A 22,784-nucleotide genomic window follows, 5' to 3' on the forward strand; every position below is an offset into this window, starting at 1 on the left:
ATGATTTTTCTCTCTGTAAGGACTAAGCTGTCAAATAAATGCCTTTTAAACCCACCTACATTTATTTTCAAAAGAAATCCCCCACATTTTTTTTAGTACATTATAAAACAAAATCCTGAAACATGAACAGTGTGGTGACATTAAAGCATTTGAGTTGTGTTATAAACATTCAAAGCTTCATGTTTGGAAAGCAGAAAAAATGATCTCAGGCACTCTGAATCTATAAACAAGTTAAAACGTCTTTATTGAAACAAGGCCAGCAACTGGTATGTTTTGATTTAAAAGCAAGTCTTCATCAGGGTGTTTAGAAATCATAAAAATTGTGTCACGTATGAAGGAATAGTCTGACATTTTGGGAAATATGCTTATTTACTTTCTTGCTGAGAGTTAGATAAAAAGATTAATACAACGCTCATATCTGTACAATAAATATGAATCTACAGACAGCAGCTGGTTAGCTTAGCTTAGCATAAGGACAGGAAAGTGAAAGTGGAAGTGTAAAAACGTCAAGCTGTAGTTTTGCAAGGTTTAGAAGTGCTGTTAGGTGGATTTTGTTACTTTTAGGCAGAGCGAGGCTAGCTGTTTCCCCCTGTTTCTAGTATTTATGCTAAGCTAAGCTAATTGTCTCTCTCTAATCAGCTATCAGTCTTCTCAGCAAACTCTCAGCTCTCTGCATGAAAGTGAACAATCGTATTTCCCTAAAATGTTGACCTATGCCTTTAAAGATAATGCACGGTGCATCACATTCTTCTCTGTCTCAGTCCTGAGCAGCACATTAACTTTAATATATAATTGTAATGTTAATACTCTGTACAGTAATAAATGTTCTGTATTTGGATGTTGGTTTTTCTGTAACAACCTCTTGTGAGAGCAACACTTGCATTTTGCAGTTTGCAACAGCAAAATCAAAGGATGTCCCACAGCCACAGTGTAATTTTCATAGAAAACAATCAGTGCAGTCAGTCAGTTGATTAATGACTGTATCATCGAGCAGAACCAAGGCCGAGGCCATCAGACTCCCTCCCCTCTGTGGGTTACCCATCATACATCACAAGTTTCTTCTCTGCTGATAAATGCACGCATTTATATTCTGGACCCCTCTTTCCCTTCCTTGCTCACATCAGGAAGCATCAACTCAGCAGTATTAGATGTAACATCGATATCCATTATAAGTATGAGCACTCAGAGCCTTTTGACAGAAGTGCATTTCTTCTCAGTGAGCATCTGTCCTAAATGACAGCACAGTTATCTTCACTTAGCCCACCTTTCAGTTACTGGTTTATCCATTTTGATATTATGGGAGTGGGTGTAATCTCTAACTTTTTGTTTTTCATAAGAGGATTATTCTCTCTCTTTCTCTCTTCAGAGAAAATGTGTAGTTACATAACAAATGAGCTCATTCTTGTCTCTTGATTTTTATTAGATTATTTTATCATTTGTTCGTACTGTAAATAATGGCATGGAAGTTATTTAAAACAGTGGTTGTCAAACAAAAAGATTAAATCCATTTCAGTGTGCCAATTCTTGGAACAATTTATTATGTGAATACTGAATATGTACAGAGTTGATGTTTGCATGTGGACTCTGACCTTGTCTCTCCCCGCAGGCAAACATCAAGACTCAGCCTTCAGAGATTGAGTCTACAGCTTATCGGAGCAGCAGCAGCAGCAGTGTTACAGCAGTGTTTGGAAATGTTCAGTCAGCAGCATTACAGCAGAGCAAAAGAGCAGGCAAAGCATCGACATCTTAAATAGACCCCTCTGTTGTAAAGAGTGGATCGGATATATGTTGCAGTGAACTGAACAGGATATGTGTGAGTGTGTTGCACCTCCAGCTGTTAGCCTGAACTGCAGGGTTTGCTCCCTTCTATGGGCCAATGCATTTAATGTCATGTATAAAAAAATGTCAGAAGTATATTTCACTAGAGGAACATAATCAAATAAAGCAAATTCCTGAGAAAAATGAATATAATGGTCTAATTAGATGAAATACATAGGATTATTATAATATTAGCTACAATGCGTTTACAGCCAGCAGCTCTGTGAGGCTGTACTTAGGCACAGCTGTGCTTCAAAATGTTTGGCAGGTATAATGTTTACCATGTTTGCCATCATGTTAGCACACTAGCATTAGCTTTTAATTAGCAAAAACAAAACAAAACAAAGCACAGCAGAGGCTGATAATAATAATAATAAAGTACATAGAACTTATCAAAATCAGTGATTACAAAGTGCTTTACAAATGTAATGGAATACGGCAACAAAATAATGACAAAAAAAACTCTCAAATTCTCAAAATTAACTCAAATTTAAATTCCCATGATTTTGATGATTATGCTAGATGAAATGTGAAGGGATCACCAAAGTGATTGCAAATCATCCTGAGGGGAACAGCAATGTTCCCAATGTAAAATTTTTATGACAATCCATCCAATAGTTGTTGAGATATTTCAGTCTTGACCAAAGTGGTGGACCACCAGACCAAATGAGATTGCCATCCCTGGAACAACGCTGCTAGCATGGCTGAAACTAAATGTTTCCATTTCCATTTCTGTGAATCATTTCTTTGAGCTTGAGGTTCCCAAGATTGAGACAAAAAGAATTTCAGCAAATGAATTAACTCAGAATTGATGTTGATTGTAAAATCTAACATTTCTGAAAGTTGGGAGAAAAATATTTTAAAACGTTTCTACTGCGGTGATCTGTCCTTTCTTGCATACATCTGTGAGACTGCCTTGGCAACAACTGGAGTTACACTATTTCACTCTCAGTGACTCATTACTCACAAACACTGTGACTAATAAGGCTAAATTACATGTTAAAATTTTATTTTATATGGTAATATCTTTTCATGCAAGGCTGTTAAATGACATTAGTCAGTTTTAAAAAGGCCACAGAGTGATTAGCGAAATAAAAAAGTTATTGTGTGTTAATATCACACTGGCTCACACTGCACAACCTATTCTCTCTGGTTTGACAGCTGATGAAAAAGCATTACTCACTCTAATTGTCCAAATGAACATTAGGTGACAGAAATAGTCATGACATACATATTTATGAGAACATTACAAATGCCAGAGGTCTGCAAAAGTGAAACATGTACGCAACAACTTGCCATGTCTTTAGTACAGTTTGTGAGCTTTTCACTAAGTCAAATCAAACCAAATGCAGTTTTATCAGTGGTGTGCTGCTGGTGGCCTTTCCTCTATAAACCAGCTCCTATGAGACAACTGAAATGAAAACCATCAGCACCAGGTGAGGACTGGAGTCAGACACCAGTGCAGCAAAAAGAGTAGATTTTTTTTTAATTCTCAGCCCTCATCTTAGTCTTTTCTCTCCACTGAAATAATGCTCATGTCTTCTGTCTTCATTAGAGGCAGAGCTGAGTCCTGTAGGGCGGATGGGTAGGAGGAAGAGGGGTTGTGTTGATGTTGTGAAATTCAGGCAGATGCTGCACGGTTAATAATGCAAGCCAGCTGTCAGCAGTCAGAAGGGTGAGTAACTGGAAATCAGCCAAACAGCCTTCAAGCTAGTCAGTTACTCAGACACAGTGGTTCCACAACCTAAGACACATTTTGACTACTGCCACAGCAGTACATGCACAAGTTTACAGTGCTCTATATTAACTCAGAAACAAAGTCAGGGACAAACTTTTATTTTTACCTGCCAAATGCAAAATACAAATACCCCAGAAAAAAAAACAATAGCTTCAGTTTGGGAAATACGCTTATTTGCTTTCTTGCCCAGAGTTAGGTGAGAAGATTAGCCTAAACCACTCTGTTAAATATAAGGCTACAGCCAGCAGCCTGTTAGCTTAGCTTAGCACAAAGACTGGAAACAGGAGGCACCAACAATCCACACAAAAGATGAAACAAATACCTGCACACTGCTTTCTTGTTCCCAACTCATGATAATGTTTTGGCCACAAATGCTCTTCCTCAGGAAATATGCCTGTTCACATTATGTTCAGATTATTCACATTATTCAGAACCATCAACCAACCATCATTATAAAAGACAAGAAAAGCATTGAGGATCATTTTTTTTCCTGGTTCCATGGTTTCTGATAGTAGAAAACCATGCTATAATTGGCTGCAGTTCAAATATACCCTGAACAAGTGAACAGTACCACCTGTGTAAATACATCTGCTTCCTTCTGGCACTATTGACCGTTATTGCACATGATCAGTGACATTATTGCTTCTCTGTCAAATATAATGACTGAGCTTTGATTCACAGTATAATAGTAAGGATGTTGTTATATGTGATCAGTCATTAATCCTAAAATGTTTTTCAAACTTTTAAATAATTTATTGTAAAATAAACTAGCTTGTTGATAGTTTCTAAGTAGCCAGTTATATCTCTCAGGGACACCATGTGCATTATACTATATAAAAAATAAGGCGCTAAACACAAAGCATTTCAAATGTGATTCAAGCCTGGGCATAGATAACAAAATAATAACACTGTAATACATTATTCAGGGACTGGAAAATAAATAATGTGCTTTTGTAGATTTGCGTGTTCATTAGGGGGAAGGCATTTTAGACAAAAGAACAAATGTTTTAAACTACAGGATTTCTATTTATGACAACATAAGCAAACTAATGGGTCTTTCTTTCTGTGTTTACAGCTGAATCAGATGTAAAAATAAACTCAGACGTAGAAATCCATTAAAGAGGTTATAAAGAGGACAGTTAAGTGCTCAAGGGAACTATATCTTTTAAGAATCGTGATTTTTTTCACTGTGTGTTTGAGTAAGAGGGAGAGTTTTATTTGTACTTGTCAGCGAGCACACAGTTCTGTGACAATGACAGCAGAAACAGGATGGAAATGTAATAATGACACTGCATTAAACCCCTGTTTCCCAGAAAACATCGACACACAACAGAGAGCAGAGGGCTGTGATTAATAGAGGCAACAGCAAGAGAAGTAGAGCCTTTTAAATCCTTTAAAGCTCGCCACAAGGCTGTTCCCAAAGCAGAAGATTATTACAGACTGACACAGGCACAAAACAAATCTGTTTAATTTACAGTAGCGCTCTCCCTCTTGTGATCCCCAGAGTGCCGTGCTTTTTCTCTTGATTGTTGTTGTTTTGGTTGCAGTGTGTAGGACGCCCCTGTACCCTGGATAGCCATTATCGTGACACGGATGTCAGGCACCAAATCTGATTGTACCAGGGTTGCAGTAGCATTGTAGCTTTCTAAATGAGTCACCCGATGCAACTGAAGGCCAAAGAAATCTCAATTTAATCACTGGGAAAAGTAAAAAAGAGTGGAACAAAAGGCACATTCAGTGATGAAAGAAGTATTCAGATCTTTTTATTAAGTAAAATTAGCAATACCACAGTGTAAAAATATTCTGCTTCAAGCAAAAGTCCTGCATGAGTTATAGCTGCTCTAATCAATATTTTTACATCAATAATGGATCAAATGACGACATGTACTGTGAAAGGTGTTTCTTGTTTTGGCAAACCCACAGAGAATTATCAAACCTTCTGCAGTTCCCCTCAGCTCTATGGAGACGTGCAGCATTTTTTAAACTTATTGTTTTGTTTTTGTGGCCCACAACTACTGTTTTGGTTCACTCTCACGGCTCTCATCAGCATCGCTAACATACACAGCAGGCATCTGTTTTCGACAATAAAGCTCTAAAAACCCACTGCACACTACCTGCCCAGCACCAAATAGCAAATAGACAACGTTAGCGACTAGCTGGTGAAGTGGAGCATTTGGCAGCTAAAGAGCCAGATATCTCCCTCAGAAGTTGGTGGAGACAAAAATAGAGCTAAAAGGAGAGTGAATATTGGACATCATTCATTGGACTGGACATTCATCCAGTGGTCAGAAACACGACTCCAAAAGATTGATAATGTTGCTCTGTAACTGCTGGATGTGTAAATAGGCAATAGTTTGCTAACACATTTACCATATCAACTTAAAAGGTGATACTATGTCACTGTTGTGTTTGCAGCTTGTTTCTGCTGCCCCCAAGTGGCCCAAAAAAAATCAGTTAATGCAGATTTAAGGAAAAGTAAAGTATTTTTTAATAATTATATTTTATTATTGGATTATTATTGATGCATTAACATATAAGCAGTATATCAATGTTGTGGTTGTTCAAGATGGAGCTAATGTCAAGTGCTTAATATACTGTTTGTTAGTTTTTCTTTAACAATGCATCATCTTTTAAAAGTTGAAGTAACAAGTAACTCCAGCTCCACTTGTAGTGGAGTAAAAAGTTGATGTAGTTGATGGGTGGTATACATAAGTACAGTACCTGAGTGGAAGTACTTAGTTACATTCCACCACTGGGCACTGGGATGAAAATACATTAGTCCGCATCATAGTCCTTTAGAATGACAAGACCACAACAAGAAAGCGGTGCACAATCCACACTCTTGCTATTTTTCAGAAGATGCAGGAATCATATGTACAGTTTATTCAAACATTACAGGATAAATCACATGGAATCACACAGAAAAAAAACATACATAATGTTAGTATTTCATGGCAACTATATTTCACATATCTGGTTGCCATCCCGGGTTCATTTAAAACACAACATTACATTCCAAAAACCAAGAATGATTTGTGATTTGTCGTCTCTCTTCCATAGCCGGACACAGAAAAGAAAGGCAAGTTTAGGAGTGTGTGTCTAGTTTCTTAATCTGCCAAGTCATGTATAGTATTTGTAAAGGTCAGCTGAGAATCAGCTGGAGAAATAATACAATCATTCAAATAAGTTTTAAGATCCAGGTAAAGTCTAAAAGTAGGTGTGTTTGAGTTTGTTTGCTTGTTTCTGTTCTTATACTGTAGGTCTCTCTTGATAAAGAGATCTCAAGACAGTTTAGGCATTTTTATTGGGATACATTTTGACATCACAGTAGGAAAAGCACAGGTATAAATAATAAAATGAATGATGGCTGTATTCCATGTCACACTGGCATGTCTTACTGGGACACTTGGATGCGGTGCAGCCATCATTAATGTTATTACTAACATCTGTGTTTTTCCTGCTATGACAAGTCAAAATGTCTGCTGTGTAAAAGTCCTATAACAGTATATTTTCTGTAAATTTGGCATCTTAAACTTTAAAATCTCCTGAATTTTGTGATTTTGTTTCTGTCTATAAAAACTATTTCCGCATCTTGAAACTGAACTGTGCACCACTGGAGGAGTGCTGCACTGCTGCAGAGAGCTCTCACCTCTGATGCTCATCCACAGGCTGTATCTCTGAACTTGCTGAGTGAGTGTCCGGTCTTGGCTGGAAGATGGGCACATGGGAGAGCACCTGAGGGTGAACCCACACCTGAATAATAGATACATCCTCCAGCACCAAAGTAACTGACTCATTCACTCCCTCATCATACACTCCCATTAGCATCAGCAGCCATTACATAACAACTGCAAAGGCCAGTTCCTGCTTAACACGGGGCTGGGTCTGTCTGTCTGGAGCTGCTGCTGAATTGGCTTTTTTGGGCTGACTTCCCATTAGTGCATTGTGGGATTGAACAAACCACATGCTGGCAGGATAGAGCTAAGAATGAACGCTGATTGGATAGGGTAAAGTCTAAAACCTTTATAAAAAATAAAATCCTCTTACACATATTGGTGTCACTGCAGTGCATTCATGCATGAGGCATGTGTCTTATGCAATCAGGGCAGTCAGATTTTGTTTTGGCTGGCACTGTGAAGGCCAGAGTTCAGGGGTAATGAGAAGAAGCGAAGCTCAGGGGGGATGACCTCATCCTAGTATCTGATAATAGTCAACCAGCTAATGATGGGAATCGAGAAGGTGTGCCTGAGCGCTTTAAGGATGATGACTAAATTTAGAAGCAGCAGAGAGCATCGACGTGTCTATTAATCGAAGAGGTGTACACTTAGTTACATTAGCAAACACAAAAGTGAGTTGTCTGGAAAACAGACACATACAAGCAAAAATAGAGAATTGCAAAGGTGGAATGTACATTTACTCAAGTACTGTACTTTTGAGGTACTTGTACTTTACTTTAGTACTACCATTTTAAGCTACTTTATACATCTACTCCACTACATTTCAGAGGGAAATACTGTAATGGAGTATTTTTATAGTGTGGTATTGCTACTTATATTTAAGTAAAAGATCTCAATACTTCTTCCACCACGGGAGAATTGACTCCCCTCAGTTGGCTGTGTCTTCATCTCCGCTGACAAGGAACCTCCTCAGTGTGTGCTCCATTATTCACAGCCCAGAGCTGAACAAATAAAGGCACACAGTAAACACCCCTGATATAATGATGCAACGGGACACTTGACTTAGAAAAGCCAAAGGACATTCCGTCCAATTCTTTCTTGCTCTGCCACCCTCTCCTCCCATCAACGATCTCCCATTTCAGCCCAGCGTCTCGTCTCCTCCCCTTCCATGCTCCATCAAGGCCTAGCAAACACCGCCCTCCGTCCTGTTCGTGATCCGGCCACATGCTTTATGGTTTAGAGGACATTTCATCAGCATTTCATGCGAAGGTGCAGCATATTTATGTCTCCTTAATCTCTTCTGGGTTATGACTACGGAGGTATAGCCACTCAACCTCTCAATTACACTGCCTTCCTGTATCATATAGCACTCACCCCATTATAATGTAATGTTTCCATATTTAGCTTGCTGAGGTTTTGGAAAAAATGATCCGCCATTAAGTATTTCATTTGCGCACATAGGAAAAAAAGTCAGCTTATTCCATTAAGTTATTGCAGCAGTGTATTCACAATTCAAACTGTATTACTGTGCTATATTGGTATTGATAATTACTTTGCTTTTTGTTTTTAAAATGAAGAAACATTTGTATCTCAACATGGCACCAGCATCTCCCAGTGTAAAAAGATATTCAGGACTGCACCCTGTTACTCCCATGCGTGCTTTCCTCTCAGCCTCATTACAGCACTCCACTCCAAAACGCAGATGCAATTTTCTGTCTCCCCTGGAGCATAATCATTGCCGTTTGACTGGAGAGCTGTAGAGAAGACCTCTTCATCCAGGCTTGATGTGCCACTAGTGGCCACAGACACAGGCACTGAGAACTGAAAAGTGAGGGTAAAAAAAAAAAAGCCAAGTGCTCAGCAAACAAGCCCTGCAGGTCAGCGTTTTAACCTGTCCACTCTGGCTTGATGGGCTCTTAGCAAAGATAACGAGAGGGACTCCGGGATGTGCACAGTCTCAGTCATTTGCAAGGCAGGGTAAGTCCTCTCTGCCAAGTAATGGACTTGGTGTTGACTGGTGCTGCCTCGCCTGTGGCACCTCTCTGACACCCTCCCAAAATGGCTCCAGAGCAGGGAGTAATAAGAGACACAGAGTCAAAAACATGAACATGAGGAGAAAACACAGAAGCACATGGGGATGAGTGCTGAATACAGCATGTACTGTAGGCTAAATCTGCTGTTGTAATTTCTAACCAGCAGCACATACATCCTTATCACAAGCCATGTTTGAATTCTTGTTTCTGACACAGGAAGCCAAACATTTTCAAGGCAGTGAGTCACTGGCTATTTAGAGTCTTTTCCTGCCTTCTCCAGGGGACCTCATCTTATTGGCCGGGTGCAGGGGCACGGCTCTTATTGCAAAGACAGAGGATTATCGTTGTTTTCCCACATAGCTAATTAGTAGAGAATCATCTGTTTCCTTTGGGAACAGCCAGCATGCATCAACTCCTTTATCTTTGCCCTGAGGAAGAGATTAACAAGTATTAGAGATACATACTGGGAAATGCCTTGTCTTCCAATATCTCTCTCTCTCTATTCAGAATATCAACAAAACAAAATTATATCCTTTGTTTTGTCTGTCTTTATAGTACATTTGATTGCAGATTTAATATTTCCCAGATACAGCTTTAAACAGATCTGTAATGGGTCCTTGGCTTGACACTTTCACCTGACAGAGGTAATTATGCCCAGTTATTACAGCAAAGCTTGTAACTGCATTAGTGACAGCTTTAATTAGTGAGTGAAAACAATGTGTGCCCTGCCTCCTGATTACATCCATTGTTAATGCTCACAGCCTCAGTGTAGGCTGACACCTGCAGCCCTTTCTCCATGATTTAGAGTAGTGGTGTCTGCCGTCGAAAGTGCACATGGCTAAAGCACAGCCTGTTGCTAAGCAATGGGAGAATAAGACGTGCCAAGATTACAAACAGCTTTGCTTTTATTGACGCATGTGCCACCGATGTGGGCTTTTTCTCTGAGATATGATTGTTTAGTGACCTTGTTTCATCCCTGCACTTCTGATCAAACACAAAACTAAAAGCGTTGCCATGGAAACCAAGAGCAGTCCAGACATAGGCTAAACAACGATTACGGTTAAATTTTTTCTTGAGACCTCAGATTTTTTTTCGAGCCAGAGGGAAGTGATACAGGAAGTGGGGCAACTTGACCCCTGATGAGCAAAACACCACACTTAGCTACAGTTACCTGCGTCAGACACCCTACAGTTTGACTGATTTATTTAGAACTAATACATTATGAACAATGTCTTTGGTGCAAGCTGTCCTAGTGTTCACCTGCATGATCAAAACGAGATGTAAAATAATTACACCTCAGCCCATCAACACCTTTAAGTGAGAAAATGAACCATAAATTCATCTGGAAGCAGTTTTAATGTGTAGCAAACAGTTGTAGATTCATTTGTATCTGTAGAACAGTTGTGTGCTTACAAACCATTCAGCATTTTACATTTCAATTACTTTAAAGCGGCTATGATAATATTTTTATAACAACAATATATCAAATGACAATGTGAAAACAATGTGATCCTGTAAAAGGGGTCGCTCATAGTGATGAACCTACAGAGAATTATCACCCGAATCTGTAGTCCACCTCAGCTCTACAGTAAAGATCCACTGTATGCAGTGCGAGGCGAAGTTCGCCCCAATTAATTTGCTATGGGACGCACACAATTTACTCTGCAAGGCATTGTGAGATTCCAGGCGACGCAGTACTGACCAGTAATACAAAAAACATAATTTGCATAAAGTGAAAACATCACAACTTTATGCAAATTAGTGCGAAATTTGCCTGGAAACTCCGTAATGATTTGCCAAAAAAACAGCAAAGAAAAAAGGACATAGTGGTGGGACAGTAAGTTTAGTCTTTACTTGCTGTTGATAAATGTCTGTTGAGGAGAAGATAACTGTTATAGTTTTTAAGATGTCCCATGCATCCAAGATTACATATACAAACAAAAACAAAATGCTGCTTGGCACAAAGTCACATACATTGGTGGAAAATGTCATTTTCTGAGCGACGAGCAAGAAGTGGCGGATGCGATGACACGTTATTTATTCGCTTCCAGTGGGTATTCATCGTTACGGAGCTTTATAGTGAGTTTCAGATCATTATTTAGCTGTCCAGCCTGCCGCAACTTTACTGTTTTGGTTCACTCTCACTGGTCTCATAGCATCCTTTTCAGCTGCAGCTGTTTATGGCAAAAAAGCTCTAAAAACCCACTGTATACTACCTACAGTCACAGTTAGCGACTAGCTGGTGAATATAGTGGAGGATTTAGTAGCTAAAGAGCCAGATATTTCCCTCAGGAGTTGGTAGAGACCACCAGGTGGTCAGAACCACGACTCCAATTGAATGCTTATGTTGCTCCATAACTGCTGGATGTGTAAACAAGGAACTGTTTGCTAACAACTTAAAAGGTGATACTATGTCAACGTTGTGTTCACAACTTGTTTCTGCTGCCCCCAAGTGGCCAAAAAAATCAATAATTGCAGGTTTAAAAACATGTTCACAAATGCAATGAGACAATGAGATTAATCTCAAGTATGTACAAAAATAAACCTTTGTATTTTGTGCAATGTTGTGGACCCAGCTGCGGGTTTAATGTATACAGCCAGCACTGAGTCTAGTTGCATCCAATTGTGTATGCTGTGTAAACCAGTCAGCTCAGAGACAACAGTGTGTGTTTACCATGTCAGCAGAGAAGCCAGGTGGAGCACAGAAAGAGCCTGCTGTATGTAAACATCATTTACATCGGTGTGATCAGGCTTCAAAAATGAAGAGATCGCGCTGATAATCCTCCCAGGCTTAGAATGAGGTTAACAGTTTTCAGAAGGCTCCATATGTTATCATTTGTGAAATATGATCGGGTCATCTCAGGCAAAGAAATGGCTTCCTAGCTGCTAAAGTGCTGGTTACAAGAGCCATAGTCATTTATCAATGCTGCCACCACTTTTTTGGTGGTGGCCCACTGGTTGCAGGATTTCTGCCTGCTTTGACTGACAGCTTTGCAGAGAAAGAAAGAGGTTCTGTCACATTTTTAAATATTTGAACCTATGCTGATGAATTATGGAAAGAAAATTTAGTATCTGATGTTTGTCACTCCCTGCGATCGAGACATCGATCTGTGCCAGAAACCCCATCTGAGCAGGTACACAAAGATAAACAAGAGAAGCCAAGGCCACCTCAAATTTGCCAGAGCCAAAACAGTCAACGAAAGGCCGCAGGCAGTTGCCAGGCAACACTATCCCTATCACAGCAGGAAGTGGAGTCGCACAGAACATTAATCACTTTCAGCTCCATCTCACAAGAGTCACACTGCTACAATGCTCCGGTCAGACAGAGGTTTCACACTATGTTCAATCACACTGGTTCATACCTGTATTTCCTAACATTTTACTCGAGGCCTAGTGAGAAAGAGATGTCTCCAGCAGGTATATTTACATAATTAATGGAATACATTTCTGAGAATTAATATCATATTAGTCCATTTCTGACCCACTTTATTTCCCAACTCAAGTCTGAGTCCAACATATGAGGAAGTGTACTGTCTAAACAGTATTTGTTTAAAAAGTTAAACCTGTTTCAAAGGATTTATCTTGTGCTTGGAGAATTTATTTGGCACTGAATATCATTAAAGCAAATCATGTGGGATGTCTGCCTGAAGTTCAGTCTGCTTCAAATCTGTTTGCTTCACCTGCCAAAGCATACCTTTTCAAGGCATCTCCAGCTCCAACAGAGTTTCTGTAATTATATCTACTCTGCCATGCCTGTCTGTCTCACACAGGTTGGATCCAGCCTTGCACTAACACAAAAAAAAAGCTTGAACCTAATGTCTGCTAAACGGATGAAATCCAAGTGACATTCGAAGCACAGTAATGCACAAAAGGTCACAGTATCCTATGTGGTCTGCTTTTTCTCCCTTGGATACCTCTGCTCTTGGTCAAATGAGTTTGAACTTGGCATCAGATCAGTGAAATGACAGAGGTGCATTTAAAAATAACCCCAATTTCAGGGTCAGACGGATATCAAAATAATTCCAGTTACAGGGATGCCACAGTGCTGATCGCCTGGTGCGTTATCCTGATATATCTCTATTTCTCAGAAGAGGGTCGCACCCATTCATATATCATTCTATAATAAGGCAATAATTCATATGACTAATTGATTAATTAAATGATTTCTGGTGGCATTCTGAGTAGGAGGCTACACTGGTGTAGCAGCTTATTGGCAATGCACAGGCACTCACAGGCTTGCCAAAGCTAGGCTCGCTGCAGCAGATCTGTGAATTGAGGAAAACCCGAAAAAAGTCTCAAAAAGCAGCAGGTGGGTGGATTCACTTGAGTAAAAAATGACAAGATTTTCCCCGTTCAGTCTGCATTTATAAACAGACTTAATCAAATACATAAACAGAGTTTGCACATTGAGCAAGAATGGTGTGGGCTATGCAAGGAAATCATTGTTGGAAAGCTGGACAGGTTGGTGGCCGCCTGCCTACCTGAAGCATTCATCCACAAAAAAATGTACTGATGTAAATATTTAAACCAATATATGTTACGAGGGCTAATCAACAACTAAATACCCACAGAAATACTATCATTTAAGGAGTAGTTCTGTCTCTTCATTTTTAAAGGCCCTCAAAGACTGAATGTAACTGAGCTGACCAAAGCTTTCTAATTTCATATTTTGTAAGTTGGCTGCTTTTTGTGCATGTGTCAGTTACAAGACCTGACAACAAATACCACATGTATTACTCATTCTAGGCACCGGGATAATTAATCCACCAAAAATAGTCCAGTTTATGAACAGGAACCTACATATGGTAGCAAAAATAAGAACAGTGACAGTCGTCAGAGCATGCAGTGACTGATAACATATTCAGCTGTCAGATGGTACTGTGAGGATGAAAATGTGTGACAGCTTGGTATGGCCACATTCTGCACGATGTAGGTGAAATCTATGTCTTATTTTACAAGACAAGGACACCAAGACACCTGGGTGTTTGTCTCACCTTGTCATACCAAAAATTATACATTAGGGAGAAGATGGGAAGGTAAACAGGGCATTATGATGACCAGCATTTAGATTTAGTGCATGTGGTTAGAGGGGTAAGGATAGGAAGATGCAGCCTATAGTTTGACCTACAGTAATGATGGTGCTAGGTTGAAGGTCAAAGGGTCACCAAGAAAAGTTTTTTTTTTTCTACTGGGAGTATAAATGTGCAAAGCAAAGCAAGCATTCTTGTCAATGTGACCATTAGGTTGTTGGATTGAATCAACGCCATAACCACTGCTCCTTGGCATAATAGACTCATATTGATGATGATGATGTAGACGTAGATGTAAAACTACCATAGGTTACCTGTTATCCTACAGCCATACGGCTATTATAAACCAATGAAAACGCTTCTTCTTCTGGTAATATTACATTTCCATTCGCCCATTTCAGCTCTCCTTCAGTAGTGCGTCTCCGCAGCGCATCTTTTGCTGCGGTCACTTTCGGTAAACAGCGCCTTCTGGGTTTGAGCGCACTACCTCTCCCGAAAAACACGTCAACCCCTTCAGCAGCAGCAGTAGCAGCACTGCACGGAGACAGCAGCAGGCCTATGAGGAGCCACAGGGAAGCTTGTCAGCCACAGACTGCTCATTCTTTATTATCTACTTGGCGGACCTGCTCAAAATGCGCCAATTATCTGCAAAGGACGGATGTGCGGTCGTGTGTATACAGAGCAATATGTTCCGTTGAAAGCAAAGACAGATGATTGAGACAGAGCCGCTTCTCGGTGGTTGTCAGTAGTTGAAAGGACGTGTGCTGTCTCCTTTTTACGTAATCGTTTTTGCGTAATTTTGGATGCCGCGTGGACCAGGATTATTTTGGCGAGGGAATGTCTAGTGCTTTCCCTCCTCCCTGCATCAGTTGTTCTCCTCAACAGCAGACACAGATTCATTCAGACGGGGACTATCTGTATGCAGCAACATTGTAAACAGACGAGGAGCTGTTTTAATGAAATCCAACATCGCTGCATCCCGGTTGAAGGTAGGTGTCTCTCTCGGTTTCCTTCTCCATCCTTCGGCTCACGTTTCCATGTTGTGCTCGTTTGTTTTTCGAACAGAATGGTGCAATGCAACGTGTGCACAGCTCTTCCATCTCTTGCCATTTCAGAATATAACATAACGTAAATATTTGCATGATTTCACATCTTGATGTCTTTTATTTATTTTTTCTTCTTTATGTTATAGTGTACAGCAATATTTTTCTGTCTTAGAGAGATAAAGAGGACGAGGGAGAGAGAGAGAGGGAAAGGGGAAGAGAAGGAAAATCAATGGATGTCTTCCAGGAGTGTGAATGCACATGGGTTAGCGTGAGTACCGGGCGTGTGTATTTGTTTTAAAGGAAGGATTGTGCAAAGCAGCAGGGGAAAGTTTTGGACTGTATACAATATATGCGTGAGGAAGCTATGAGCAAGACAGAGACAGTAGCCGCTGTACATGTAATACTGCATGTTCACATGGGTGCAGAGGTGGGAAGTAACTGAAGACATTTACTCAAGTACTGTGCAGTATGCACAATATAGATACTTTTCTTAAATATTTCATTTTGCGGGACTTGGCATTATAGAGGGAGATATTGCAGTCAATCTATGTTGTCCATTAATTAGAGGCTGGGGCTGCACCTTTATTTGCATATTAAGCAATCACTTGCAGAACAATGGATAAGCTCATAAAATATGATGCATTTCTAGAGTTTTAATTAGTCAACACCTATATAAAGCAGTTGCCACAACATCAAAATACTGGTTAAAGGGACCATTCTTCCCAATGAATACAATTACTTTTAATACTTAAATACATAACTAATGTTTGTTACTTTCTGTTTATTCATGACCATACAGGTATATTTAAAAGAATGTTACCTATAGATGAAAAATAAGCATTTATGTTATTTGTCTCAAGGGATCATAATTGAACCTATAGGAATGCTTTATACTTTGTGTTTACAGACATTACTGATGTAAACAAACATTTAACAGCATTCGAAACAGCAGCATCAGTTACCTAGTGTCTGCCCCTGTATTGAGAAGACTTGTTCAATGTGGGAGTGACAGCAAGTTCATGTGCTTTGAATTGTGGTGGTGGGTCGGTCCTTTTGTTTACATTTGTGTCTTTACGTACATTTTCAAATGCAGGACTTTCCATTGTGGTATTGTTGGGAATTGAATACTTTCCCTGCACGACATGAATGTCCCAAGTATGTCTATACATGTGTGTTTGTTTATACAACACATGATAGTCACTTATATCTATCTATCTATCTATCTATCTATCTATCTATCTATCTATCTATCTATCTATCTATCTATCTATCTAATAGTCTACACAAAGCACAATATGTACTAATGATAAGATGTTTATCGCCCTTGTTTCTGTTCTTTTCAGCCTTCAATCAGGAATGCCTGGGAATCCTCCAGCTGCTCTTCCATGCTGTTCTCTGAGAATGGGATCGTAGTAAACCTCTCTAGGATTTAGATCAACTGCTAGCATGTTGCAGCCTTCCACCAGAACAGGTGACAGCCTGTTGGAAACATTACCTCATTGGAGTAAGCGTCTGAGATGGGCCCTCTCGCTCACCCTCTGCATGGCTCTCCTCCAGCTTCCAGGGGCAGCGGGATCTACCCTAAACTGCCACAAGACATGCATCTGCGCCTCAAACATAGTGAGCTGCTCCAAGATGAATCTGACTACCGTCCCGACAGGTCTACCGCTCTTCACTGCTGTGCTGGATCTCAGCTATAATGAGATAGCGCGGCTGCGATCCGAGTGGACCCCAGTCAAGCTCCTGAAGCTCCATAACCTCCTCCTCAGCCATAATGGTCTCCACTTCCTTTCGTCAGAGGCGTTTGTGTATGTGAAGCACCTGCGCTACTTGGACCTGTCCTCCAACAACTTGCGGCAGTTGGATGAGTTCATCTTTGAACCTTTGGTCAACCTGGAGGTCCTTTTGCTCTACAATAACCAAATTTCCCAGATAGACCGCTCAGCCTTTGTTGGCATGAGCAACCTTCAGAAGCTCTACCTTAGCCAGAACCAAATCTCCCGCTTCCCTGTGGAGCTGGTCAAGGAAAAGTCCCGACTGGAGAAAATTAGCCTCCTGGATGTGTCCTCCAACAATATCAAGATGTTACCCATTGATGAGCTCCAGGTGCTGCCTGCCTGGATTAAAAATGACCTCTACTTCCACAATAACCCTCTGCTGTGTCACTGTGATCTCTACACACTCCTAGCCCACTGGTACATTCGAAAGCTCAACTCCGCTGTGGACTTCAAAGATGACTACACATGTATTCTGCCTGGCCCACAAAAAACCCAAGTAGGTGTTTTTGATCTCAGCGGTGACAATATGAACTGCAGCACATTCAAGGAGGCAGATGAAGAGGCTTTTCTGGAGCAAACGCTGATCCTTGGCTGTGACACCAAACATAGGGACATGTTAAAGACCTGGATGATGCCTGGTAATGTGGTGGTGACACCTGGAAGCAACCAGACAGCCAAAGTCTTGCCAGATGGAAGTCTACAGATTCGTCCAGTGAGGCCTGAGGACTCTGGGACCTACACTTGCTTTGCGATGAGCGAGGCCTTCAATGAGACGATCTATGTGGTGCTGAAGGTTCACAACTTCACCATGAATGGGGGCGGGGACACCCTGAACACAGCATACACCACCTTGGTGGGATGTCTGGCCAGTGTGGTGCTTGTGCTCATGTACCTTTACCTGACGCCATGTCGCTGCTTCTGCTGCCCCAATAAGGGAAAGGCTAGGGGTGAGGACAGCATCCACTCATCCATGCTCAGTGTGACACCTACCCACGAGGACCCAGCACTCAAAGCCGAGCTGAACAGGCACGTGGCGTTCATAGACTCCAAGGACTTGCAGGGCCAGAACGGCAAGCTGAACCCCAATGGGGACGAGGATGATGATGATGATCTGGATGCAGAGGCTGGTTCTCTTATGAAGGGGAAGAGGAAGAAGTCAGTAGCAGAGTCCATCAGCTCCGTCTTCTCAGACACTCCCATGGTGGTCTGAGATGAGACGATGGATGCCACATGACTGGATGTATATGGTACAACGTGAGCAATGTTTGAGTTAATGTAAACTGTGACTGTGACCTTGTGGGAGGAAACGGAGGAAGGATGTTCATCTGTAGTTGCTGGCAATTGGAAATAAGGATCACAAAGGGAGTAAAAAAAAACTGTCTTGTTGTCGACAAGGACAATAAGCAGGACTTTTCCAGCATTTTAATCTGTAGCACTTAATATTCATACTGTGAAGGAATGGCAGTGTACATGAACTACTGGAAACTACTGAAGTCTTATGAGAGCAAAACGTAGATGATGTAATGTTGATATCAGCACTCAGGAAGTGATAAATTAAACTGCTAAAGTGTGGGGAATACATATGATACAATGCAAGGGTTGAAGATTTGAAAACGTAGTATATATTGAAACCATGGCTGGCTCATAATTATATTTATTACAAGGACTAGAATACATTGCATCTTATGTATACATTAGAGAATAGATACATTTACCCCTCCTCTATCAACACAGGGACAGAGACTTAGATAGACAGATCGCCGTCACCAGGCTATGAATACATCTGTCATTAGCTTTGAGTCATCCATAGAGAAACAGCATGGCATTATATGAGGTCCCAGACTGATCTGTATGAGTGGGATAAAGGAAATGTGGATTCATCAGATGTTTAGTCATTTATATTGAGAAAGTGGTAGCCCAAATATTGTATTAAGAGGCCATCGCGGGTCATTTCCATCCTACTTCATAGCCGATACTTAGTTGCACTCAGATACAGTTCATCAGACTAATCGTTATTCGTATTCATAGTCATATGTGTAGTGATATAGGAGAGAACTATTTTTTCCTTTGCTATGTTAAGGGATCAATTTACAAAGAGGTATAGTATAAAATAGTTTAACAGCTCAAGGCAGATCTTTGTCGTTGATCATTGAACTGTATATCAAAATAGTTGCCTCTTAGTTATTGCACATCTACAGTATGACCCAAAAGACACTTCTGAAGCCTTACACAGTTAAAAAACATGGAACACCTCCAGCAGATATACATTAAGTACAGGAAAGTATTTTGTCTTGACTGATTATCAACATATTGTCTAAATTCTGTATACAGACAGGTACCATGGTCCTTACAAGGACAAATAGGCTTCTGTGTGTTGTCCACTGAGGTGCCACTTACTGCAGAGTTTGACGCCTCTTCTTGGCCAAGTTATAGCATTTGTTTCTGTCAGTCACACTAGCCAGTTAAATACCAAGCCAATGTAAAAGCTACTTGAGCTTGAGTTTATTTTTTCCTGAATGTAAAATGTGCACCTTACACAAAACCCTGAAATATTTTAATGTACATTGCTCAAAAAAACATAAACCTTGATGTATTCATATGCCATAACTTATGTCGCAGATTTAACTATTTGATCTTGAATTTTGCTCAGATGGATGCTCAGAAGTGTCACGCTGATTTAAAATGTAGCTGTTTTGCCCTGTGGTAGGTAGAAAAAGCTGCACGCTGTTATTATTATGTGGCAAACATTAGAGTCTGCCACATAATAAAATCTGCAGGGTTTCTCCAGAAGATGAAGCTTATGAATAATGTTGATGAGGCTGTACATTATTTGACAGGAGAGAGCTGATTTTAGAGTTTGTAGCTACTGACAGGAAACCTCTAGTAAACCCTCAGACGATCCCTTGGTTTTTACAAGTATTATTGACTCTGTTGTGAATTGAATTTACAGGGCAAGACACCTCGTATGCTGTGCATATTTCATTAACAAGGTTTAAAACAGGAGACTGTGTCTTGGCATAAACAAGAACGAGTGATTTCATTAAACTGTGTTGCGTTTGTGTCATAATACAACAAGGCTAGCCCGGCGTAAATGCTAATTGCATCTTTTGATGGGATGCAGCTTCCCTCTGCTTTCCATGTCTTTGTCTCTCTAAGCAGGAGGGGATAGGTGTGTTATCATGAGTCACAGCAGCACAAAAGCCATTCTCTCTGGCTCCCTGTACACTCACAGCATCAATTCAGCCCAGATGCGTTTGCTTTGTTTGTGTACCACTGTCATTACGAGGCTGCCCTTACTTAAGTTCAAAAGCAATCATTCAGCTAGGCAATGAATGTGTTGCCCTTTAAGTAGTCTGTAATTTGTTTATGAGGGAAATGCCTGCAGCTTTCATTGAACATTTGCTCTCCCACTGAGTCATATGGATGGAAAGTATAATATAAGAATTTAGAAAGTATAATGTTAGAATTTATTGCTCAATACTTTTTAGTTTTCCAGTTCATCTAATGCCACAGTATATATAAGAAGGGATAGTTATGTAAAATCTCATACATCTTGCAATTAAATGTCAGTGTAGCTCCCAAATTGTAAAGATGTACACATTTCTGGGTGCTATAGGTTTTTACGCAAAATTGATGTTATATTCACAGTTGCAGTGTGCACCGCAGCATCTCCTGTGTGGGTGAGAAAAGGAAGTCACACTTATCAGAGAGGTGGTGTGTGAATCATTCCATTCCTCACACATAGGAATACCAGGTGGAGAAATAGAGAGCAGCAAAAATACCACAAGACGCACTTAAATAAAAACCACATTTAGCACTACTGCAGACTGGCTGCAGTTGGCGAAGAATCTGTCCCATTTTTAGGGATCCTCTACGTTTTGCCCCTCTAGAATTGAAATATATGTGCTGTTCCTTGCTTTCTCATCGTGGGATCAATCTAAAACCCCTTGGATTTCAAGGCCTGGCCACTCAAGGCAGCACGAGAAGCTACTAAATGCCAGTCACAGAATCTGAAATGGCTAACTAAAATCATACACAGATATTATGGCTGCGGAATATACATTGAACTGCCAGACCAACAAGGAATTAACCCAGTGTCAAACAAGTTAAATCTGCCGTGGCTAATGGGTGGTCTTCTCTGCATTGTCACTCAAAATACAAGTTGCAGTTCTGTACAGAGAAAAACTAAGTGCTATTGCGAAGGTCCATAGAAAAGATGAGTGGCTTTGTTCTCTCCAAAGCAAATCTGCCTTCCTATATATATCTATATATACAGTATATATATATGTATTAAGACTCACTTTTATGTGTTCAGTATTGATTAGTTGTGTACTGCTATGTTCTACCAGTGTACTGACTGTATTCTTGTATAATCTGATGTTGTTAATCATTTTGCATTTCATCCGCCGCTGTGCTACTGTTAGTTGTTTCAACATTCAAGTCTTGACATAAATGTTTATTTTTTAAGTGGGGGTGGGGTTTAGTTTTTTATTCAAATAAGATGTATTTTACACTTTACTCTGCTAAAGAATATGGTTAAACAAAAAATATATTGTATCAGAAACTGCATAGGAAGAGTGCCAGTTTTGAAATCATCAAACATGATACACCCTAATGGGCAGTGAGTATGTAGCCGCCAGTTATTTTCAGTCAGTACTTGACTTTGCCCTTAAAGCCATAAGGAATTCAAGGAGAAAGGACAGTGCTTTATCAGATTGGTGGCTATGTCAGGTTATGTGGGGACTTGTAGGTAGGTAGGCGAGTTCTCCAACAGATACTTCATGACAATTAAAGCAACAACTTTTCTGTCTACAAAAAGGTCAAAGAATATTTTTATAAAAGCAAGAGATGTTGGAAAACAAGAGATCTCTCCACCCACAGCGATGAATGGAAACACAGTGGGTTTTGAATGGATTTGAAGACAGAGTAAATAAATCTTCTCAGGACTATGTCAGTTTTAAGTTCTAATGTAATACGATGTGTTTAAAGGTTTCCACATTTGCAGCATCAATAAGACAAAATCTTTGGTTTGAGATCTGTGCAGCTCACAGGCTCTGCTATTTGCAGTAATGGCACATTAACTGTTCCCTTAATGATTAGTTCTCACAGATTAGGGAAGGGAGTGGTCTCTCACTGCCCGACATAAATCTGTCTCCATTCATCTGACTATGTAGTAGCAATTACGGAAACATCCTTGAGGTGGTGGGGCTAAAAGCTCACTGTAACACTTTAACAGTGTGCTACTTCAAGTTTCCACAGGACAAGAATGGAGCTTTTAACAGCATTAAAAGCACAGTTTATTGACAACTGCTATAAAGATGAGTTGGTTGGTCACTTGCCATAAAATCTGAAAGGTCTCACAGCTAAAGTGAAATGGCTTTGCATGGTATGCTTAAGAGCTTCTCTGACTGCGGGATAGGTGCAACCTAGTAGGTATTAAAGATAAAGAAAAATGATCATTTGACTTAATAAAAGATCAAGATTTACACTTTGTGCTGCCTGTATCTTTACTGCTGTCTTTTACTGTTTCCAGAAATCATCTTCGACAGGAACATATTCCTGTAGTTATGCTTCTAAATCTTTGTGGCTGATACCTCAAGGACAAGGCTGTGACATTTTGCCAAAATCACTATGACTAATGTTTAGAACTGCTAACAAAGTAAA

General features: G+C 40.2%; 1 protein-coding gene across 1 annotated transcript; it reads left to right on the top strand.

The window, feature by feature from the left end:
- The first annotated feature begins 14,647 nt into the window (after positions 1 to 14,647).
- Positions 14,648 to 22,606, top strand: amigo1 (adhesion molecule with Ig-like domain 1). The gene is made up of 2 exons (XM_044212046.1): positions 14,648 to 15,285; positions 16,686 to 22,606. Exon 2 carries the CDS (start codon positions 16,789 to 16,791, stop codon positions 18,328 to 18,330), a length of 1,542 nt encoding a protein of 513 aa, XP_044067981.1. The 5' UTR covers positions 14,648 to 15,285; positions 16,686 to 16,788; the 3' UTR covers positions 18,331 to 22,606.
- The last annotated feature ends 178 nt before the right edge of the window (positions 22,607 to 22,784 follow it).

This window comes from Siniperca chuatsi, linkage group LG10, assembly GCF_020085105.1.
Source record: "Siniperca chuatsi isolate FFG_IHB_CAS linkage group LG10, ASM2008510v1, whole genome shotgun sequence".
In the NCBI taxonomy this organism is placed as follows: Eukaryota; Metazoa; Chordata; class Actinopteri; order Centrarchiformes; family Sinipercidae; genus Siniperca; species Siniperca chuatsi.